This window comes from Mytilus trossulus, chromosome 8, assembly GCF_036588685.1.
Source record: "Mytilus trossulus isolate FHL-02 chromosome 8, PNRI_Mtr1.1.1.hap1, whole genome shotgun sequence".
NCBI lineage: Eukaryota > Metazoa > Mollusca > Bivalvia > Mytilida > Mytilidae > Mytilus > Mytilus trossulus.
This window is the reverse complement of record NC_086380.1, coordinates 75375917-75398028: the sequence shown is the minus strand read 5'-3', so window position 1 is coordinate 75398028 and position 22112 is coordinate 75375917. Positions and strand designations below refer to the sequence as shown.

Sequence of the window (22112 nt, the reverse complement as noted above, 5' to 3'; positions counted from 1 at the left end):
TCTTCTTGCTTAAGACGCTCAAATAAATCGCTCACGAAAATTAGTTGGTTTACAGTAGACGAATTTGGAAATAGAAAAAACGATTAAGGTGATATGAACCTGACAAAATAATAATTAAAGTAACATAAAAAAGGTTTGTACTCAAAGGGACAATATCCATTGTCAGAAAAATGAAATAAAATTGGCATGTACATGACACCGTTTCCATGGCAACGACCTCTGAATATACCATATTTGTGTATATTCGTAGAAGAAGGATATAAGGATAAAAATCAACAAAAAAGAGTAAATGCATTTGTTGGAAATTGATTTATTGGTAGTATTCACATGTCAATGGCATCAGCATTCAGTAAATAACAAAAAAATATGAGATTACACAAACTTGTTCAAATAAGATATTCCAGAATTTCCAAATTTAATAAATTTTCACTGATTTTATAACAACCATGGCCCATATATATGACATAAAATATAATTTGCAATAATTAATCTTCTTTTTTTTTGTTATCATCTTAAAGCCTTTACAGTAAGCTAAATAATTACAGAAAAAAAAGTATGGGTACATGATTTCGAAAAAAAGTTACAATAACAGGAAAAATATAACTTTACCATCTCAAATTATGATGAGCTTGTCCACCTAATAATGGTGCAGTAGACAGTACATAATAAAATTCAAAAATGATTTTCATTTAAAATGTGGTTACTTTGTCCTAAAGATAAATTTTGTAAACCTAAAATTTCAAATCAAGCCAAAAGATGGCAGGAAAATTTTGACTGGTTATATAGTGGAAATTTGGAGGGAAAATTTTCCCGTACTTTTCACTATTTTATCTTTTAAAAATTTTTAAGAAAGTTTATGTCCAAGTTATTGGGAACAAAATATTCTATTTTTTATCTTTGTCCAAAGAAATAATTTTAAATCTGAATATTCGAACATTCCCTTATGTGTGTATAATTCTGCTTTACTAGATGTATGATTTTTTTTTGCTATTTTCTGAAGACAGAAAAAAAAGTATATGTTAGGTAAGAAAGATCCAGCAGGACCTTTCTTGGTATTTGAATGGTATTTGCCCAAGATTTAGATACCCCCCCCCCCCTTTTCACTATATAAATTAGGAATGAGACAGAGTATATCCCCCTTTTAAAGATTAAAGATATAACATTGGTTATATTCCATTTACACTTTTGGTCTGCAATCATATTCTTTTATGTACAGCCTAAGTAGTGTACAGTAGAAGTGTAAAGTTTAATGAAACATCCAATTACCCTATGTCAAGCTAAAAATGAACATGAAAAGTACCCTTATTACCCATATGATAGGATAATTTCTGCCTTTAAGGGGTCATTTTTTTAGGACACAGCCCTTACTCAATTACAATTTCTTTTTTCATCTAAATGTTGATAAATCGTAACAAATCTATCATAAGTTTGGTTATCTTCCCTGTACACTTTTGGTCTGCAATTGTAATCTTTTATGTACAGCATAAGTAGGGTACAGTAGATTTGTAAAGTTTAAAAAAAAGTACCCTTATTACTCATATGATAGGATATATTTTTCTGCCTTTAAGTGGTCATTATTTTACGACACAGCCCTTACTCAAGTTACAATTTCTTTTTACATCTAAATTTTGATATATTGTAAAAAAAAAATCAACTACAAATAAAATCAGGCTTAGTAGTCTATTTTGTCAATAAAACTATATCTACATGTGTATTATAGTTCATTCCTCCAAGTCATTCAGATAGGTTGATGTTGCCTGAATAATTTTTTTTGACTTTGTAACACGAGCTTTTGATGGATGTCCACATAATTCTGTAAATAGATTCTCTTTTCCTTGTTGTCTGTCTCTTTTATGTGCCAGTTTAAGATGGCTTAGACCTAATCCACTGCTAGCAATTTTCGTAGCCATACAGTTTGTTATAGTTTTGCTATTTGTTAGAGGTCTCAGTGTTGTAAGCAAACCTTTTGTACAGTTTCTGTGTTGATACAACTGCATTACAGATTCATTAGTGCCACAGAATTTGGATTTCAATACAAGACTAGGTGATATTTTCTCAAATAAGCGACGTAGAACCACAACATCTTCCATGGAATCATGAGCACTATACAGTTCACCAAATAAAGCGTTATAAATTTTTGGCTGTGAATATGACGGTTGATTTGGTATACACTCTTTGAAAAGAGGAAGTGTGTCAATAAATCCTTTCACTGATGACATAAAGTTATTAAGTAGACCATTTTTTTCAAGTGCATTAATTAATATTGGAACATCAAAAATTTTGGAGTTATGCCCAACAAGTACAGTGTTGTGAATTTCTTTCAGAAAGAGAATAAAAGCTTTTAAGGCATTATAAATTCCAATACTCTGAACTTCTCTATCATCATGGTACATTTTCCCATTCTGAAACTTCAAACCAGTCACTTCTGAGGCTTGTGGTAATATAGGTCTAGCTGGTTTTATGTATCTATTGAATTTTGTGTTTTGGCTGTTGACAGCAGACAACTGTATTATGTGAGAATCTCTGCCTGAAATAAAAATAATATAATCTAGAGGTTCAAAGTTACCTGTTAGACAAATTACATTTAGTATTAGTTACCACCTTGTTCAAAATATTGTCATAAGTTCAGAAGCATCAAATGTCAGTAACAGCAACTCAAGTTAGATTGGAAGCTGACCTTCTATCCCTTATGCATCTTTATGCAAGGTTGCTTGATCCTACCAAATATAGTCTAAATGCTGATATATGAACTTGAACATTGAATAAAGCAAAATGTGATGAAGTGTAAAATGTATGTCACAGTGATCTATGTTGATCAGTTGCCCAGCTCTGTTCTTTCGGGCTCCTTCCACATTTTTTACAAGAACTTCTGTTTTGAAAAGTTGGGATGACATTAACTGTATTAGAAGAATCCTTTAAATTTCTATAATTCAAACAATTGTTATCAAATTACAAGAACAATGCTTTTTTGGTCCTTTATAGCTTGTTGTCCGGTACAACCAAATGCTCCATGTTGCAGACTTAGATGTAGAGGTGTCACATTGGCATTCAAACCACATCTACTCATATATAGATATATAATAACATTACATGTATGTTTCATTGTAACACATTATTTTGATTGGTTAACAATAATGGGCTTTGCTCATTGTTGAAGGCCGTACGGTGACCTATAGTTGTTAATGTTTGTGTCATTTTGGTCTTTTGTGGATAGTTGTCTCATTGGCAATCATACCATATCTTCTTTTTTATACCTCAGACAATTCTTTTACACCCCAGCAAATCTACAAAAAGAGGTATTGAATTCTTAGATACTTAAAGCCTTTCATCATAATGAGTAATCCTTACCAAGTCCTGTTGTTTCAACATCAAAGTATGTCATGCAACTGTCATTCAAGGTCTTTGGTTCCAAAGGAAGATATTCTGGAGTAATAACTGGTGCAGGAATAGACTGAATATCATCCGATATTGCTGCATCAAGAGAACATCCTGTTTGATAGGAGACACCTTCTCTGACTTCTGCAGATGCAAGCTTTTGGTACCTAAATGAAATAAGATTTATTTCAATTATCAAGAAAAATAGTTACCAAATCTTTTTTTTTTACCATTTGGGTCTTTATGCTTTAAATATTCAATATTATTTGTCTTGAAAACTACCATGATTTTAAGTTATAAAAATATGAAATCTAATTTCAATAAAAGCTTTTTACTGATTTAATTGAAACGAAACAGCAAATATATATGGTGTTTCAGTATTAATCTATGAGTTACAAGAGGCTTTTGGAGGTTAATTGCTAGAAGTTGTACTTTTCAAGGGTTATTCCTCTTTGAAAAATAAGGTTATTCAATAGATGTGGTTTTGTAAGGTTATCCCACAATGAAAAATATGTTTTTTCAATGGAAATTATAATTTTTCTTATACACACGTAAATAAAAGGGATATATTTTGAAATAAAATATGCATTAATTTCATCTTAGCTTTCTTTTCCAGTCGTTTTCTTTTAAATGCTCTTGTAGTTGCCAATGCCCTCTGCTTTGATCGCTGACAATCTCTTAATCTGGCAAGGCGCTGAGTATGGTAACCTGGTGAAAGCCCCAACTTCTTATTAACCTGAAAAATGAAAAATAACAAATAAGACTTCATATTTATATTAACTATTTTTTCTTACAAAAAACAAAATAATAAGTGCTATTAAGTAAACAGATCTACACTACAAGAGCAATTATTCTTTTGAATGCTGACCTACAAAAACAAGACAGAGGTGTTATGTCAACATTATGTGAAGTTTTCAGATAAGTTCTAATCTTAACAATTTATGCTGCTTCTACATACAAAGATATTTGCCTTGGATGTTTATTTGAATTTGATGAGCCACAGTCAAAGTCCCATAACTCTTAAAAAGTTGTTGTAATAAAAAAGGTTGGGAAATATGCAAATCTGCTATGTCTTCAGACAAATGGGTGGCCACAAGGACACCACAAACACTATATACTGCCCCCTTTTCAAGTAGGGGCTCTAACAAATATACTGTGGATTCATTTATTTTCGTGGATATCAATTTATGTGGTTTGCTGAAAACTTGCAAATTTGTGGGTATTTGATTTCATAGTTTTTTCCAATCTCTGTATACATAGCCTATTACAAGTATGTTATTCATGATAAATTTAAATGGTTCACATGTACCCTCGAAACCCACGAAAATTAGTATCCCACAAATAATAATGAATTCAATGTAGTAAAACTTACATTAACTAGGTATCTGTGACCTGTGTTCTTCTGGGCAAAACTTGCTGCAACTCTGTAATTCAAATTTCCAGAAGAACTGTAATGAACATGCTTTGGTGCTTTAGCAGAAACCATTCTGTTGAAACTCTCATTAGCTTGAGTACTACCGACAGTTGACAATTTAAGGCTGTTCTTAGCATATCCTTCAAAAACACTTTCCAGAGACTTTTGTAGACCTGAACCTGACAGAGGTTTTCCTTGAGGAAATGATTTAAAAACAGACTTTGGATTGCTGAGAAATTTACACCCTCGACTTGAGCAGCATTGATGATCGCCAAAAGGATGTTTCGAAAGTGCATTGAGATCTTTTGCTATTTGTTCTGGATTACCTTCACCTTGGGCTATTATATAGTTAAAGCAACTTTGTAAATATTTGATTATTTTAACTGTTAAAACAGGATGATTTTTCTTGAGAGAGTAAAGACTGTTTCCAAGAATCTTCTTTAAGTGATTTCTATCAGATATCTTTTCAATGCTATTACTGATGTTTGCCCGTACTCGTCCTATTGTTGTTGAATCCTCATCTCCAACTAATGCAGCTACTGTACAGCCTTTACTCTGTACATCTTTCACCATTTCTATCACCATATCAGCCTCCATCCCCTTTGAACTACCTTCCCAGTTACGGTAGCATGCATGCTTTCTTGGACTTTCATTTCTGGATTCTGCTCTACTGCAAACTCTGCACTCTTTTGATCTTACGGAGTAGTTTATAATTTTTCCCGTCTCTGGACCAATCATGGAACAATGACCTAGTAATTAAAAACAAGTTCTTAAATCAAACTGTTTATGATATGTATTTATTATGGCAAGCCGTTTTACTATTTATTCTAACTTCAAGATATCTTATGTAATCTGGTTTTTATAAGATATCTGAGATATTTTCTTTACTACATATCAAAACATAAGATATTTAATAAATAATTTTAATCTTATAAATAATATTTATATACTTAAGTCAAGGTCAGATGGCACCTGACAGTTGGACATGTTCACCTTAACTTTTTTCTCAATTGAACACTGAACCATGAAAATATGGTCAAAGACAATAGACATGTGACAGAAGGAAATTTCTTAACATAAGGCAGCTTAATACAAAGTATGAACATACAGGTCTTCAATCTTTTAAAATATAAAGCTGTTAAGAAGAAAGTTAACACCACCGAAAATGCCAGATCACTATCCCTATCTTTAGCTTTCTGCAACAAAAGTCTCAAGCTTGACAAAAATAAGGAAATGAGTAATGATCAGCAATAGCCAATACGACAACTATTCATCATTACCAAATGGCATATTTGTAAATGTAGTTAATGTTTGTTTAATTGATATTTGACCTTATAACAGTCCATTGACTCAACCTGACTAGAAAGATATAAATATTTGACATGAAAGACCATCATGTTTTTTTTTGTTTCTTGGTGTTATCTGTAATATGATGTTATGTCAATGTATATTTTCATTCTTATAACTGATGGTGTTTAGTTATACCTGATTTGCTGTCATATGCTCTACCACTTCCTCTTTTCTGCCATCCTGCATCTACAGCAACCACAAGTGAACCCTTCTTTCTGTAATTTATAAAAGTACTAGTAAATAAACTAAACATAATACAAAATGTAACTGGAGATGTCAAAGATTGTATAAATCAAAAGAATAGTCAATCGTAGTCAGAAATATATTGTCTTTGTGTCCAAACCTATATTAACCATAAGCATTATTGGATCAAATCATTTAGTCAAATGTTAGAAATCTAAATAACTTTAAGTCACATTCCAAATTCTTATAATGAAAACTGAAGGTCTCAGTTACTGAATAATGAAAATAATGTGTTTCTTATTTTTTTACAGTGCATGAAAAATTTAAATTCAATCAATGCTAACTATATTGTACTGTTATACCACTGCCCAAGGTTAGGGGGGATTATGATTTTTTTTAATGTAAAATAAGGCTTTTAGTTTTCTTGTTTGACTGTTTTACATGGTCATTTCAGGCCAATTTTAGCTGACTATGAGGTATGGGCTTTGCTCATTGTTGAAGGCTTCACAGTGACCTGTAGTTGTTAATCTCTGTGTTTAATTTGGAGAGTTGTCTCATTTGCAACCACATCTTCTTTTTTATCATTATAATTTAAATTATAAGTATCCCATTGTTGAATTTGAGTTTAGTTTAATGTTTTCATTTTTATTATTTTTAGGTACATACTGTTCTACAGCTGCCAATTCTTTCTCCAGTGCTTCATTTGTTGATTCCTTGGCTACCTCTTCAACAACATTCCCTACTTCTTTCAGTCTTGCACTAACCAGTTTATAACTAAATGCTGGAATATTTAGCTCTGATAGGAAACTATTAGCTTGTCTTTCTCCAAGTCCAGAGTGAACAAGGGCTGTAATAAAAAAATCAAAGATACAATGATCTAAATAATGATGCAGTAAAATTTTGATGAATATTTGCATACTTTTTGATCTCGCAATGCTGATGATTTTTTTAAATCATATTTTATAGTTTTAAAATTATACCAACAAAAAAAGTTGATGTCCCACCATTTTATAATTTTTTTCAAGATATTGCTGATATTAATCTAAGAGTATAAGTTATACAAAAGTCTGGCATGAATTGTGCTCCCATAGAGTGCTAACAAGGCCATTTTCCATAAATCTAATATTTCCAAGGGGCATAACTCTTTGACAAAAAGTCAATCATCCAGCATTTCAAAACGAGCTCTATAGTACAAATTTTATAAAAATCTTGCAAGAACTCTATCTGTGAAAATGCTAGCAAGTTTATATGACCTAATAAATATAATAGCTCAGATATAGTAATGTATGACATAAACTTTAAACAACTAAGTGAACCCTGAAAATGTAGGTGATAGTGAAAAAAAATTGCCTGCATGCTGATTGACTATATTTACATGACTGGATAATATTGTGCATACATGTCCATGTACCTGTTGCAAGTTTACTGTTGACATCCCATACTCTGTCATGACGCTTTCCAGTAGGAACACTGTTTACATGCATACAAATGGTATTAAAACACTGTACCTGAAGAAAAAAAAATAGTTGATTTTATAAAGAGACAAATGGTCAAATGTCAGTATTTGTATGACAAAAATCTCATCAAAATTAGACGTCATTACTCTCTCTCCATCTTTTCAATGTTACTTTTCAATGACAAAAAGGCAGACATAGAAAAAATGGTCAGTAAGTCATGTTATATATAGTAACATCCTCGGTTTGTTATTAAAACACTTGAAGCATGTCATATTAAAATCCTTCTTTTTTTTTTTATTATAATGCTTCTTTAGGTATGAACATGCATATCAAATTGTCTTTTCCAATTTCACATTGGAATTTAATTTACACTATACCTAAAGATTTTTGTTAAAACACATATATGTATTCCAATGATGACGATTAATCATTAAAATTCAGGGCTGTTCTTGAATCAAAGATTCAAATTATTTTTGATGGATAGAAAGACAAGCTGAATTCATTCGAAGTGTTCAGACATTTTAGATTTTTTGTTTAAATATTACTTACTTTCAGTAGACATCCAAGACCATATGTCTGTATGTCAATTGTATGTCCAAGCTGTAGGGGCAAACCACATTTAAGGCATGCTCTTAGACCAGTGGCAAGGACATCTAGCTCAACAATTCTTCTCCCTTCTCTCCAGTCTTCAGATGACCTAGTCTGTTTTCCTTCACAAGAAACCTCTTCCTCCCTTGTTGCATTTGAGATGTTTGGAACTGCAATTATAAAAAACAATAATAAATGCAGGTACAATGTACATGTATACATTTTATATTCATTCATATACATTGTACATGTATATATAATGTTTAAAGAACATCAGTTGTTCGACCTGTTAGTCAAATGCGTTTTGTTTAAATATACTTTTTCACTTTTTTGGTCTTTTGGAAAATGTTGTTTGTGCTGTTTTTAGACCCTTCTACAACGAAATTTGTTTGACATGCACACGTATAAAAATTGCGGTTTTTATCCAACGCAATCATAGGTTTGAACGTAGTTTTCAATTTAGACTCGTATATATAATGTTTATATACTCTGAGTGATGATACTCCACTAGGATGCATTGCCGTCATTTTTGGAATAATTGTGCATTTATTAACCATCACAGTCACATCATTATTGGTGTCAGTTGAAAGTTTGACTGTCCCACTGGTATCTTTCGACCCTCTTTTCTAATAACTACAATCTACCTATATTTTATAAAAGTAAAATATATACCCTACAACAAGCGATATCGATCATTTATCGATTCGCACTTTTCTAACATAGATATGATTCGCACTTTCTTAACAGTGATTTTTGCCTGAATATCGATTTCATAAAGAAGAATCAGAGAAAGAAAGATATCCATTTGAACCCAAATTAATTTATTTACAAAACAGAATATTTTTAAAGTAGCATGTGACTACCTTAACATAAACGGAATAAACAGAGGATTTTTCAAATATTTACTTTCGGTTTTAACGGTATCTACCTAAGCTAGTTTAGCTCTTCATAATTCATAATCATATTACAAAATTAGATTACATACCTGATTAATTTTCGTAAAGCTTCTAATTAAGAATAAAACCACTACGGTTCTACTGTTTAACGTGTAATACTGGTTCTTGAAGACAACAGTAAAACACCTGTGTGATGTATGATGATTTTAAAAACTACGTGGCGCTGTAAACAACATAAGCACACTTCCTGGTTAAAAATAAACACACAATTTAAATACATTTTAAATCATGAAATATGAAGTTTCAATATTTAAATCAAACTATTTATTGCTAGAGTTGTATATAGAAAAAATGTAATGATAATAACAATATATAATTATGCCGGCTGCACAGGAATATACGAAATCATAGACATACAATTACAAACTTCAGTAACAGACAAGCTCAAAGACAAGGTCAAAGACATGGTAAAAGACAGAAAAATTTCAAAAAGCCAATAAACTATAAAAAAAATATCCAAGTAGTGTTAAAAAAAAGAGCGTAAATAAACGTAGCCAGTTTTCTTTTGACAATATATCTATTTCATTTAGAGGTAGACTTGCTCAACAAATTGTCGTCAATCTAATGGGAACGAAATATGTGCTTCTTCTTGTCGACCTCTTCTTATTTTCGTACGAATCGGAGATCCTTCAGACACTTGTCAAAACAGGAATATCAAAGAAGCCGGGTCATTAAATTTCACAAATTAATATTGATGATGCTCTAACACTTGGATGATGCAAACTAAAAATAAGTTAACGAAAATATTTGTTGGCCGCAATGACGTAGAGATGTATAACTGTAAAATGTAATACTCCCCGATACGTCGATGACATAAAAAAAAAAAAAAAAAGTTCGATGGTCATGTGTCGCACTCGGATCGTGAATAGTATGGTATTATATTATTTGTTTGCTTTATTTCTTTTATTTCAAAACAGAATCTTAACTTCAAATAAATGAATTCGATTCAATACACAAATCTTATTGAAGACATTGCATGTGTATAGTTTTATGCACTAGGCACGCTTGACATATAATTACAATAACAGATGAAGGTTCTTTTCATTTTCTGATTGTATTCCTTTGATATATACCCTAAAACTTGCAATTACAGTAACAACAGAGTCGACTTCCTCCACCTCATTTTTAGACATATTTCTCGAATTTGACATACACGGTCATGTCAGTACCATAATCTACGGCAAACGAGACGATTTTACTTTTAAAATTATCATTTTTTCTTCCTCAGTAGCAATACACCAACTTCACCTCCATATGAGATATTCATTTTCAAACTTATTCGCTATTCAAGAGCTTGTAACTCTGACTCAGACTTTATAAAACGTCACAAGTGTCTGAGAAGAAAGTTGATAAACCAGGAGTATATTAATGAACGTCTTGTAATTTTTCTAAAAAGGTTCATCGACATTGTTGATAAACATTCCGTATCATCTTCACAAATGCTAGTTATAAAAGATGGTCTTGAAGTTTAGATTAGGGGTACTGAGGTTTTATACTATTTTTTTTATATATGTTTATTAATATTACTTTTCTGTTTAGTCTGTTTTTATTGATATTCATTTGACGTTACTTTTATATCCTGTCATTGTGTCATTGTTCTATGATAATGCTCGTATTCTTGTCTTTCATTTTTGCTAATATATTTTGTTCATGTGCCTTGTTGTGCTTCTTTGATACATATGACGTGGCTCTGTTCATATATATGCCATTTACATGCTATTATTTTGTACAGGTTATGCCATCATACAAGTTAGTACTTGTACAAATACAATTGAACAAGTAATTACAAGTACAATTTTTACTGAGAAAAAGATAATAACTTTTATTATATAATTCATAACTTAGCCTAAAGGTATAAACTCTCAATATATGAGTACATTTTATATTTCAAATATAAATTAAGCAAAACGGTTCATTTCAGTAGTCAAAACTAAAGAGTTAAGATGGAAAGCAATATAGAAAAGAAATTTTATGATGAAATAATTAAATTGTGTGATGACAATAAATCTTCTAATAATTCAATATGCACACGTGAAAGATACAGAGAGACTATTGGTAATAAAGGAGGCAAAATTAAGTTCCAAAAAGACTGCTCTTCAAAGATATTTCTTAAGTCAATGTGATGTTTTGAGTGTAGCAGGCATTGAAAAACGCATTCGCAAATGTGACGAAATAATTAACTATTGTACAGTAGATAATTAGAACTGCACATTTGTGAGTTGTCGGTCATGGAGGCATGAACAAAAAATATAAGGAGTTAAAAACAATTTGTCAATATCAGCAGATAAATTGTCAGACTTTTCATTCAGATGTGTGAACTGTGTATTTGAAAAAATTCCATCTGAAAGCACCTAATTAGTTGTTGGTCCTAACACTTCTACAGACTTTAATTCCCGTTATGAAGTAGACTCTTTTTTAAATCAGTCATGTCCAGATGAAGAGTAAAAGTGGATCATGCACTACCAGGACCACTTAACCAAATTTAGTGTACTGTGACCTTTGAAAGAGCAGCTGAAGTGGCTTACCAACACACGGACTTTTTTTATTTTTGGGAGCTCCACATATGCTGCAAAGTGATAATGAGTAAATTTTTAATTGATTAAAATACTTAATTCCATCTCGAATGCTTTCGACAATACTCGTTACCTTTCGACATTTCTTGTTACCTGTTTGTACAAACATTTATAGAAATACCTGTTCACTTCAGGTAAATTTTATATTCCCTGGTCATTTCAAATAGTTTACCGGTCAATTCATGACACGTTAACTTCATGGTTTATCTAGTAAGTCACGGTTTCAGCAATTTTGTCAAGACCCACAAATTTTGAGGACACTAAACAAATTGTAACAGATTGTAATAAAGCTTTGGCTAAATTTACTTTGAAGAAAAATATTTTATTTGTTAAAACTTATAAGCATTTTGTTCAGCAACCAGGGTCTATTTGTAAAAGTAAATGTTTTGTAAAAATAGATTACATTTAAGTTATTTTGGCGTTTCAGTTATACGAAACTTTTTATAGATGTAGTTAATCATTTTTAATTATAGAATATTGTATTTACATGTATTTTTTGGTCAAGCTACTTTGTGGTTTTTAATTTTATTTTTTAGAAGATGATGATCAAAAAAGCTGGGCTATACCATTACTTCTACATTTGGTTTACCTGTAAACCTATATTAGTTGGCAGGATTCCAGTAGTTATTGTTTGTATTATCAGGTATGTTTACATCATAATGTAGTATTTTCTTTAACACTGAACACTTTATAGTGGCCGTTGGTTTGGTGCATTTATATATTTTGGAAATTGATATTTATAATTATATGGACTTTCAATGAGAAATTTTTTATGACATATGTATGATTGTAAATGTTTATTTATGCCACAATATGATGATCATTACCTGTGTGTTGAGTTTTGTTTTATTACATCGACATGGGAATGGAGGGAATTGTTAAATTTTTAATTAATTAAAAATACTTAATTCGATCTTGCAAGCTTTCGACATTACTCGTTACCGTTCGACATTACTCGTTACATGTTTATTCAAACATTTATCGTTCGTTTTATATTCCCTGGTCATTTCGAATAGTTTACTAGTCAATTCATGAATATAAGTTACCCACCCTCCCGTTCATTCTATTTTTTGTATTATTTGCATATTATTGTACCTGCGTTATACCTTATTAAATCGAAGTATTAGTCTTTTTCAGATAATTGGTGAATTACATTCTGTTTGGGAAGTGACTATTGCATTTATATATTTTGGAAATTGATATTTATCAATAACTTTCGTTTTATTAAATCGAAACGCTTACATAAAAAATGACGATTTCTTGGACCTACGAGAACAACTACTCACACTGGTCGATAAAAACAGGTATATATTTTTTTAAAGAAATAATTAAAAGAAAAAAATCATTTAATTTTTGTTAAAAAATAATATAGAATATTTCTAAATAAATTGTTGACACAGAGATATGTCTCACCTGTTCACCTAAAATTTAGAAACGAAATCTGATGGACAACATCATTGCTTATTGATCCAATGTTGCCAGACCATAATTTCGTTGACAGTGGCTAGAATTTATCAATAAACTGAAATGTACTGATAGTATTGCAAATTATACACAAGATCACCCATTGGTAATTTGTACATATCAAAGTAACTTCAGCAGAAAAAATCAACATTGTAAATTACTAATAATTCAATACAGGATCTCACAAAAGTCGTCAAACAGATATGTACTGATGTTAATGCAACTTCATACAAAATATCATTGACTAGTCACAGGTAGTTCATATCAAACTGACTTCAGGAGGCTCGCGGGTATAAGATTTTTAGAAAAAAATTAACATTTATTTTTCATTACAAATTTTATTAATTACCTTTAGTAGTTGTAACTTTATCATATGGTACAAAAATCATTCGAAAAAATTAATTCGTGTTGACGCCAGGTGACTTTTAAAATGTAGATATCATTGAAAAAGCTCCAAATTATCCCCCTTTGGTGCAAAAATGCCATTTTTTGGCATTAAAATTGAAATATCTTTTTTAAATCATCGGTGACCTATATTTTTTATTGTTGTTTTCGAATAAGCTGTACCCAAACTAAATTATTGTTAAATTTAATCGATTTCTGTAATTTAGTTCTTTTTTTATTTTGATATTACCGTTATTTCTCCTATTAGATCAACAGAAAAAAAGGACATTGACCAAAATGTATGCTTCTTTTGAAAGCAGATTGTAAGCGTAAATGAACGGTGACCCCATTTTTTTATTTCATTTTTCCATTAAGTATAAGATAAAGTTCAATTATAGAAAATTATAACGAAATCCTATATGAAATAAAAAAAATCATTTAGCCCCCTTAAGCAGAAAACTAACATACGATTCAAGTTGTTGTTGTTGTTGTTGTTTGAATTGAATTATTGGCAATCCCTGATTATTTTTTAAAATCATTCTATGATTTATTTTTTTCCCGCAGGTCACGCCATAGAACGATAGATCAGTCGCCGTTTACAGCTTTATTAGGATGTGTCCATAAAGTTGGCTTGTCATCGTCAGCTCTTCCAAAAGAATTACTTGACACTCAAGAACCTGAAGAAGATTTAATTTCATTGACAACAAGAACTAGTGACGACAATGTCAGAACAAACACTGAAACAGAAACTGATCTTGACACAAACACTGAAACAGAAACTGATCTTGACACCAACACTGAGACATAAACTGATCTTGACACAAACACTGAGACATAAACTGATCTTGACACAAACACTGAGATAGAAACAGATCTTGACACAAACACTGAGATAGAAACTGATCTTGACACAAACACTGAGACATAAACTGATCTTGACACAAACACTGAGACATAAACTGATCTTGACACAAACACTGAGACATAAACTGATCTTGACACAAACACTGAGATAGAAACTGATCTTGACACAAACACTGAGACATAAACTGATCTTGACACAAATACTGAGATAGAAACTGATCTTGACACAAACACTGAGACATAAACTGATCTTGACACAAACACTGAGATAGAAACAGATCTTGACACAAACCCTGAGATAGAAACTGATCTTGACACAAACACTGAGACAGAAACAGATCTTGACACAAACACTGAGATAGAAACTGATCTTGACACAAACACTGAGACATAAACTGATCTTGACACAAACACTGAGATAGAAACTGATCTTGACACAAACACTGAGACAGAAACAGATCTTGACACAAACACAGAGATAGAAACAGATCTTGACACAAACACTGAGACATAAACTGATCTTGACACAAACACTGAGACATAAACTGATCTTGACACAAACACTGAGATAGAAACAGATCTTGACACAAACACTGAGATAGAAACTGATCTTGACACAAACACTGAGACAGAAACAGATCTTGACACAAACACTGAGATATAAACAGATCTTTACACAAACACTGAGACATAAACTGATCTTGACACAAACACTGAGACATAAACTGATCTTGACACAAACACTGAGATAGAAACAGATCTTGACACAAACACTGAGATAGAAACTGATCTTGACACAAACACTGAGACAGAAACAGATCTTGACACAAACACTGAGACATACACTGATCTTGACACAAACACTGAGATATAAACAGATCTTTACACAAACACTGAGACATAAACTGATCTTGACACAAACACTGAGATAGAAACAGATCTTGACACAAACACTGAGACAGAAACTGATCTTGACACAAACACTGAGACATAAACTAATCTTGACACAAACACTGAAACAGAAACCGATCTTGACACAAACACTGAGACGGAAACCGATCTTGACACAAACACTGAGACGGAAACCGATCTTGACACAAACACTGAGACATAAACTGATCTTGACACAAACACTGAGACATAAACTGATCTTGACACAAACACTGAGATAGAAACAGATCTTGACACAAACACTGAGACAGAAACTGATCTTGACACAAACACTGAGACATAAACTGATCTTGACACAAACACTGAGACATAAACTGATCTTGACACAAACACTGAGACATAAACTGATCTTGACACAAACACTGAGACATAAACTGATCTTGACACAAACACTGAGACATAAACTGATCTTGACACAAACACTGAGACATAAACTGATCTTGACACAAACACTGAGACATAAACTGATCTCGATACACACACTGCGATAGAAACTGATCTTGACACAAACACTGAGACGGAAACCGATCTTGACACAAACACTGAGACAGAAACTGATATTGATAAGAAGACTAAAGCAGAAACTGATCTTAACTCAAACACTGAAACAGAAACTGATCTAGACACAAACACTGAGACAGAAACTGGTCTTGACACAAACACTGAGACGGAAACCGATCTTGACACAAACACTGAGACAGAAACCGATCTTGACACAAACACTGAGACAGAAACTGATATTGATACGAAGACTAAAACAGAAACTGATCTTAACTCAAACACTAAAACAGAAATTGATCTTGACACAAACACTGAAATGTAATGAAAACCAGATCTGGACACAAACACTGAATTGTAAGCCAGATACGGACACAAACACTGAAATGGAAACTGATATGGACACAAACACTGAAATGGAAACTGATCTTGACACAAACATTGAGACATAAACTGATCTTGACACAAACACTGAGACATAAACTGATCTTGACACAAACACTGAGACATAAACTGATCTTGACACAAACACTGAGACATAAACTGATCTTGACACAAACACTGAGAAATAAACTGATATTGACACAAACACTGAGATAGAAACAGATCTTAACACAAACACTGTGATAGAAACTGATCTTGACACAAACACTGAGACAGAAACAGATCTTGACACAAACACAGAGATAGAGACAGATCTTGACACAAACACTGAGACATAAACTGATCTTGACACAAACACTGAGAAATAAACTGATATTGACACAAACACTGAGATAGAAACAGATCTTGACATAAACACTGAGATAGAAACTGATCTTGACACAAACACTGAGACAGAAACAGATCTTGACACAAACACAGAGATAGAAACAGATCTTGACACAAACACTGAGACATAAACTGATCTTGACACAAACACTGAGATAGAAACAGATCTTGACACAAACACTGAGATAGAAACTGATCTTGACACAAACACTGAGACAGAAACTGATCTTGACACAAACACTGAGATATAAACAGATCTTGACACACACACTGAGATATAAACTGATCTTGACACAAACACTGAGATAGAAACAGATATTGACACAAACACTGAGACAGAAACCGATCTTGACACAAACACTGAGACGGAAACCGATCTTGACACAAACACTGAGGCGGAAACCGATCTTGACACAAACACTGAGACGGAAACCGATCTTGACACAAACACTGAGACAGAAACCGATCTTGACACAAAAACTGAGACAGAAACTGATATTGATACGAAGACTAAAACAGAAACTGATCTAGACACAAACACTGAGACGGAAACCGATCTTGACACAAACACTGAGACGGAAACCGATCTTGACACAAACACTCAGACAGAAACTGATCTTGACACAAACACTGAGACATAAACTGATCTTGACACAAACACTGAGATAGAAACTGATCTTGACACAAACACTGAGACATAAACTGATCTTGACACAAACACTGAGATAGAAACTGATCTTGACACAAACACTGAGACATAAACTGATCTTGACACAAACACTGAGATAGAAACAGATCTTGACACAAACACTGAGATAGAAACTGATCTTGACACAAACACTGAGACATAAACCGATCTTGACACAAACACTGAGACAGAAACCGATCTTGACACAAACACTGAGACAGAAACTGATATTGATACGAAGACTAAAACAGAAACTGATCTAGACACAAACACTGAGACAGAAACCGATCTTGACACAAACACTGAGACGGAAACCGATCTTGACACAAACACTGAGTCAACTGATCTTAACTCAAACACTGAAACAGAAACTGATCTAGACACAAACAATGAGACAGAAACTGATCTTGACACAAACACTGAGACGGAAACCGATCTTGACACAAACACTGAGACAGAAACCGATCTTGACACAAACACTGAGACAGAAACTGATATTGATACGAAGACTAAAGCAGAAACTGATCTTAACTCAAACACTGAAACAGAAACTGATCTTGACACAAACACTGAAATGTAATGAAAACCAGATATGGACACAAACACTGAAATGTAAGCCAGATACGGACACAAACACTGAAATGGAAACTGATATAGACACAAACACTGAAATGGAAACCGATATAGACACAAACATTGAGACGAAACTGAACTTGACACAAACACTGAATTTGAAATTAATCTGGACAAAACACTGAACTTAGTTTTACAACTAGTACAAGAAATAATTCACACAAATTACAAAATAAAACGTGCGAGAAAACGAGCCCTGTCAGGACAACAAAAACAGGCTGATGAGATATTGCTTCCTCCAAAAGAAGATTACAAAATTTTGAAATTGGAGACAATGTCATAATACCAGTACAAAGTCAAATGGACTGTAAAAACTTCAAAAGTGTTGTGCTTAATACTGCAGAAAATGTATATAAAATAGGTACAAAAGTTGGAATCATGTTTGGTTTGATGAGTCGAAATTAAATCAACAAGATTCAGAAAAGGAAATTGATAATATTGGACATACCAGAGAACACTGGGGTTAACGTCAGGGAAGAATTATAATTGCTTTCATAAAGTTTGGCCTAGTTTATGCTTATTACAGCTGTAGGGGTGGCTGTAAGACAGGCAAATGTAAATGCAAAAAAATGGGCTTATTGTGTAATTCAAGATGCCAAGCTTCCTTGTCATGTGCAAACAAATAGTTTTTTCATCTATTAGGCTTGACTTGTGCTTCCAATGTATGATATTATGTATGCAACTTTTTTCATGATGTATGTTTGAAAAATAAATGGATCAAGGGTAACAATTCATTTTTGCTTTTAACGACTATGACACTTTGCACAAGTAGTCCGTATAAACGTGGCATCAAGTTGGATAGCTAAATTTGCACACGGTATCACGTTAGCTTATGTTACTACTTTGCGTCATTCGTTCGTCGGTAAACTTCTAACATTTCAAAATAAATATTTATACAAACTTGAAATAAAGAACAGAAAAGCAAATACTATTATAATATAAATTTCAAAAATACAAAAGATAGTGAGTTGTTCCAGTTATTAACTTTTTCTCCACAAAATATGTACAGGTAATTACATGTACAATTATATTTATATAAATAATACCCTGTATGATGCCATCATACAAGTAATTTCTTGTATTAAGTTTTTGTACAATTAATAGCCTGTACAAAATAACAAAATGTAAACAACATATTTACCGTTATTGAGCTACTATACAATACATCTTTTTAATTCTTGTATTTTGTGTCTTCTATTATGCTTTGCCTATTTGCCCGTTTTATGTTTTTTGGTGCATATATAACGTGTCTCTGTACTTAAACAATCAGTCAATGTGTTGTCCGATGGTAAAATTTTGTATTCTTGTCTCTAATTTTTGATAATATGCTGTGTCTTTATGACAATTTGTAAATCTTTATTATATATTTGTTTGTTTTCTATAATGATTAATTCATTAAGATTATAACACAATGTTGACTGATGTACACTTATTTTTGACGATTTTACCTATTATGTCCGTTTGTTTTGTTTACACATCGTTGTCAATTTAACGGAATTTGATGTGACGATTATACAAGTAATAGGTTGAATTAGCTTTAAAAACCAGGGTTGTTCCTCCTTTTTCTACATAAGAAAATATGACAGTTGTTTTCCGTTCGCTTGATTTTGTTATTTAATTAGGAAATTTCTTATTTGACATGTTTGAATTATCCTAGGAGTTCTGTATTTTTATGATTTAACGTTTTTAATATGTTAAAACAAAATGATAAAACCACAAAACATTTTCAGTAAAGTGGTTGTGTTGCATGTCAGGTTTTTTATATGTTTTTGTTGTTGTAAACATGTGGATGGTTGTCCTTTAAAAAAATATTTATGTTTTTAGAATAAGATTATATATATTGCCATGTAAAAGTTAAACAAGAGATTTTTACAAAGTGAAAAGTCATAAGTATACGTTAACACATGTATGTATGTATGCACATTCCTTTTATTACAGTATTTAGTACATCAATCAACCAGTGGAATACATTGACTTTTTTCCCCTCTAAAATAATGGCCAAATCATGCATTGTATTCTTACTGTTCCTGTTCATTTAGGGTTGGAAACTATTAATATATTTAGGTACGACAGGTGTATGAATTTGCGAGTTGAGGTTGTGGGCTAATTCAATAACAGTAGAGTAAGAAGTTCCGTTAGTATCTAAAGTCGTGCACGAGAAAAGTTATCGACAAGGATAGAGACCATCTAACGAGTAGTGTGTACGTGTATTTGTGTAAATGAAGATTTATAATGTCGGACAGTGAAGTACTCAGTAAGGAGTCCGTTGAACCAGACAGAAATTTTAACGAAGACGTAAAAAATGCAGATTTGTAACCCTTGTTCAAGACGTATATTGACAGCAAGGTTGCTTGTATAGAAGGAAACTTGGACGACAAAACTCACAGTCTTACTAAGAAGATGAAGAAGGTTGAAACCACGTTTCTTTTTAAAGGTAACTAGATACAATTTGAATTGAATTTTGAAATAATATACAGTATAGAAAGAGCCGTGGAGTATACTGACAGTAACAAACTTGCTATAGCTACGAAGAGTCGGTTCAAATGCTTAAAAAACGTAACAAGCTGATCCGGATAACTGCTAAGTCAAACGCCGACTAGAATAATAATAAATCTGCTTTCATGCATGAAAAATGTGTACATTCTGCAATTGAAGATCATGTATTTTAGGGTCAGCTGATGTAGTTTCTGTTAGATCACATGTAATAAATCCGTTAAAAGTATCTGTCAAGGTACAAAAGGTATAGAGAGGTTAATATTGGATTTACGTCATTTTAATGAGCATGTAGTGTAACGTGTAACCGGACGATCAATGGATCCGTATCTGAATAAATCAGGATTTCAAGTGTTCAACTCAATTTTTCACCACAACCAGTTGTCCCTTTCAAAACAATTAACACATCCTTAAATTGATTCACAACAAAAACTATATACACAGCACAATGCACATAAATTAAAATGCAAGGTGAAATTACTCATTCACAATGCACAAACACACTGTATCATAACAGAATATATATACACAATGTCACTGTGCAATCACTATGCAACATGTATCAGACCAATTTATTCACAATGTCACTAACATATTACTATGCAACATGCTTACGGCCCTTTATTACACAATGTCACCAAAAGATTACTTTGCAACATGCATCAAGTACGTATCACACAAAACGTATGGTCACAAAATCAAATATATACAACTTCTATTTACAACTTCCACCAATATTTAATATCAACTTGTTAATCTTCAACTAACCACAATAACACAATGACACATTTACACTTACACAAATCCTTCAATGCACAATGAATATACAATCATATAAACACAGCTGAACTCACGCACTAACTATCTCCTTGAGTTCACACACAATGAATATTATCCAACTGGTAAGGTTTAACACAGTGCATTTTCACTAATACACTTCCACAATATTACAACTTGCAACACCAGCAAGTAAACACGTTGTATTCTCACTAATACAAATTTATGAAGTATTCACACTTCCACATAGTACAACTTGCAACACCAGCAAGTATACATCTTGTATTCTCATTAATACAAATCACTTATATATATATCAGATTCACTTTATACATTGTATCACAATCACTATTGCAACATCCACATACAAATCCGAACACTATTTATATATCTTTTGGAATCACTTATTTCACTCTACTTACCAGTTGGAATATTTAATCCTGATGTTAACACTTCAACTGTCCACATATAACTGACAAAGTTTCTCTGTCTTGAGCTGGCTTATATACTACCATATGGAACGGTCCATTATACGTGAAGGGATGAAAATCAAGACAATACCAAATTTAGGGGTGTTTTAAGTAATACATTGTGCTCCAACTATGAAGAAACTTGTATACATATAGAAAGATAATTAATAGGGAAAGACAACTGGTGATTCACATAAAAATAAATAAGCTATGACCGATTTTC

At 32.2% G+C, this 22112-nt stretch overlaps 1 protein-coding gene across 1 annotated transcript; it reads right to left on the bottom strand.

Annotated features, from left to right (window-relative positions):
* Positions 1-1721: 1721 nt before the first annotated feature.
* Positions 1722-8377, bottom strand: LOC134727990 (uncharacterized). The gene is made up of 8 exons (XM_063592389.1): positions 8329-8377; positions 7734-7830; positions 6989-7169; positions 6275-6354; positions 4748-5538; positions 3963-4111; positions 3349-3542; positions 1722-2527 (listed from the first exon to the last, which is right to left on the bottom strand). The coding sequence occupies exons 2-8, from the start codon at positions 7804-7806 to the stop codon at positions 1722-1724; spliced, it is 2274 nt and encodes a 757-aa protein (XP_063448459.1). The 5' UTR covers positions 7807-7830; positions 8329-8377.
* Between the last annotated feature and the right edge of the window lie 13735 nt (positions 8378-22112).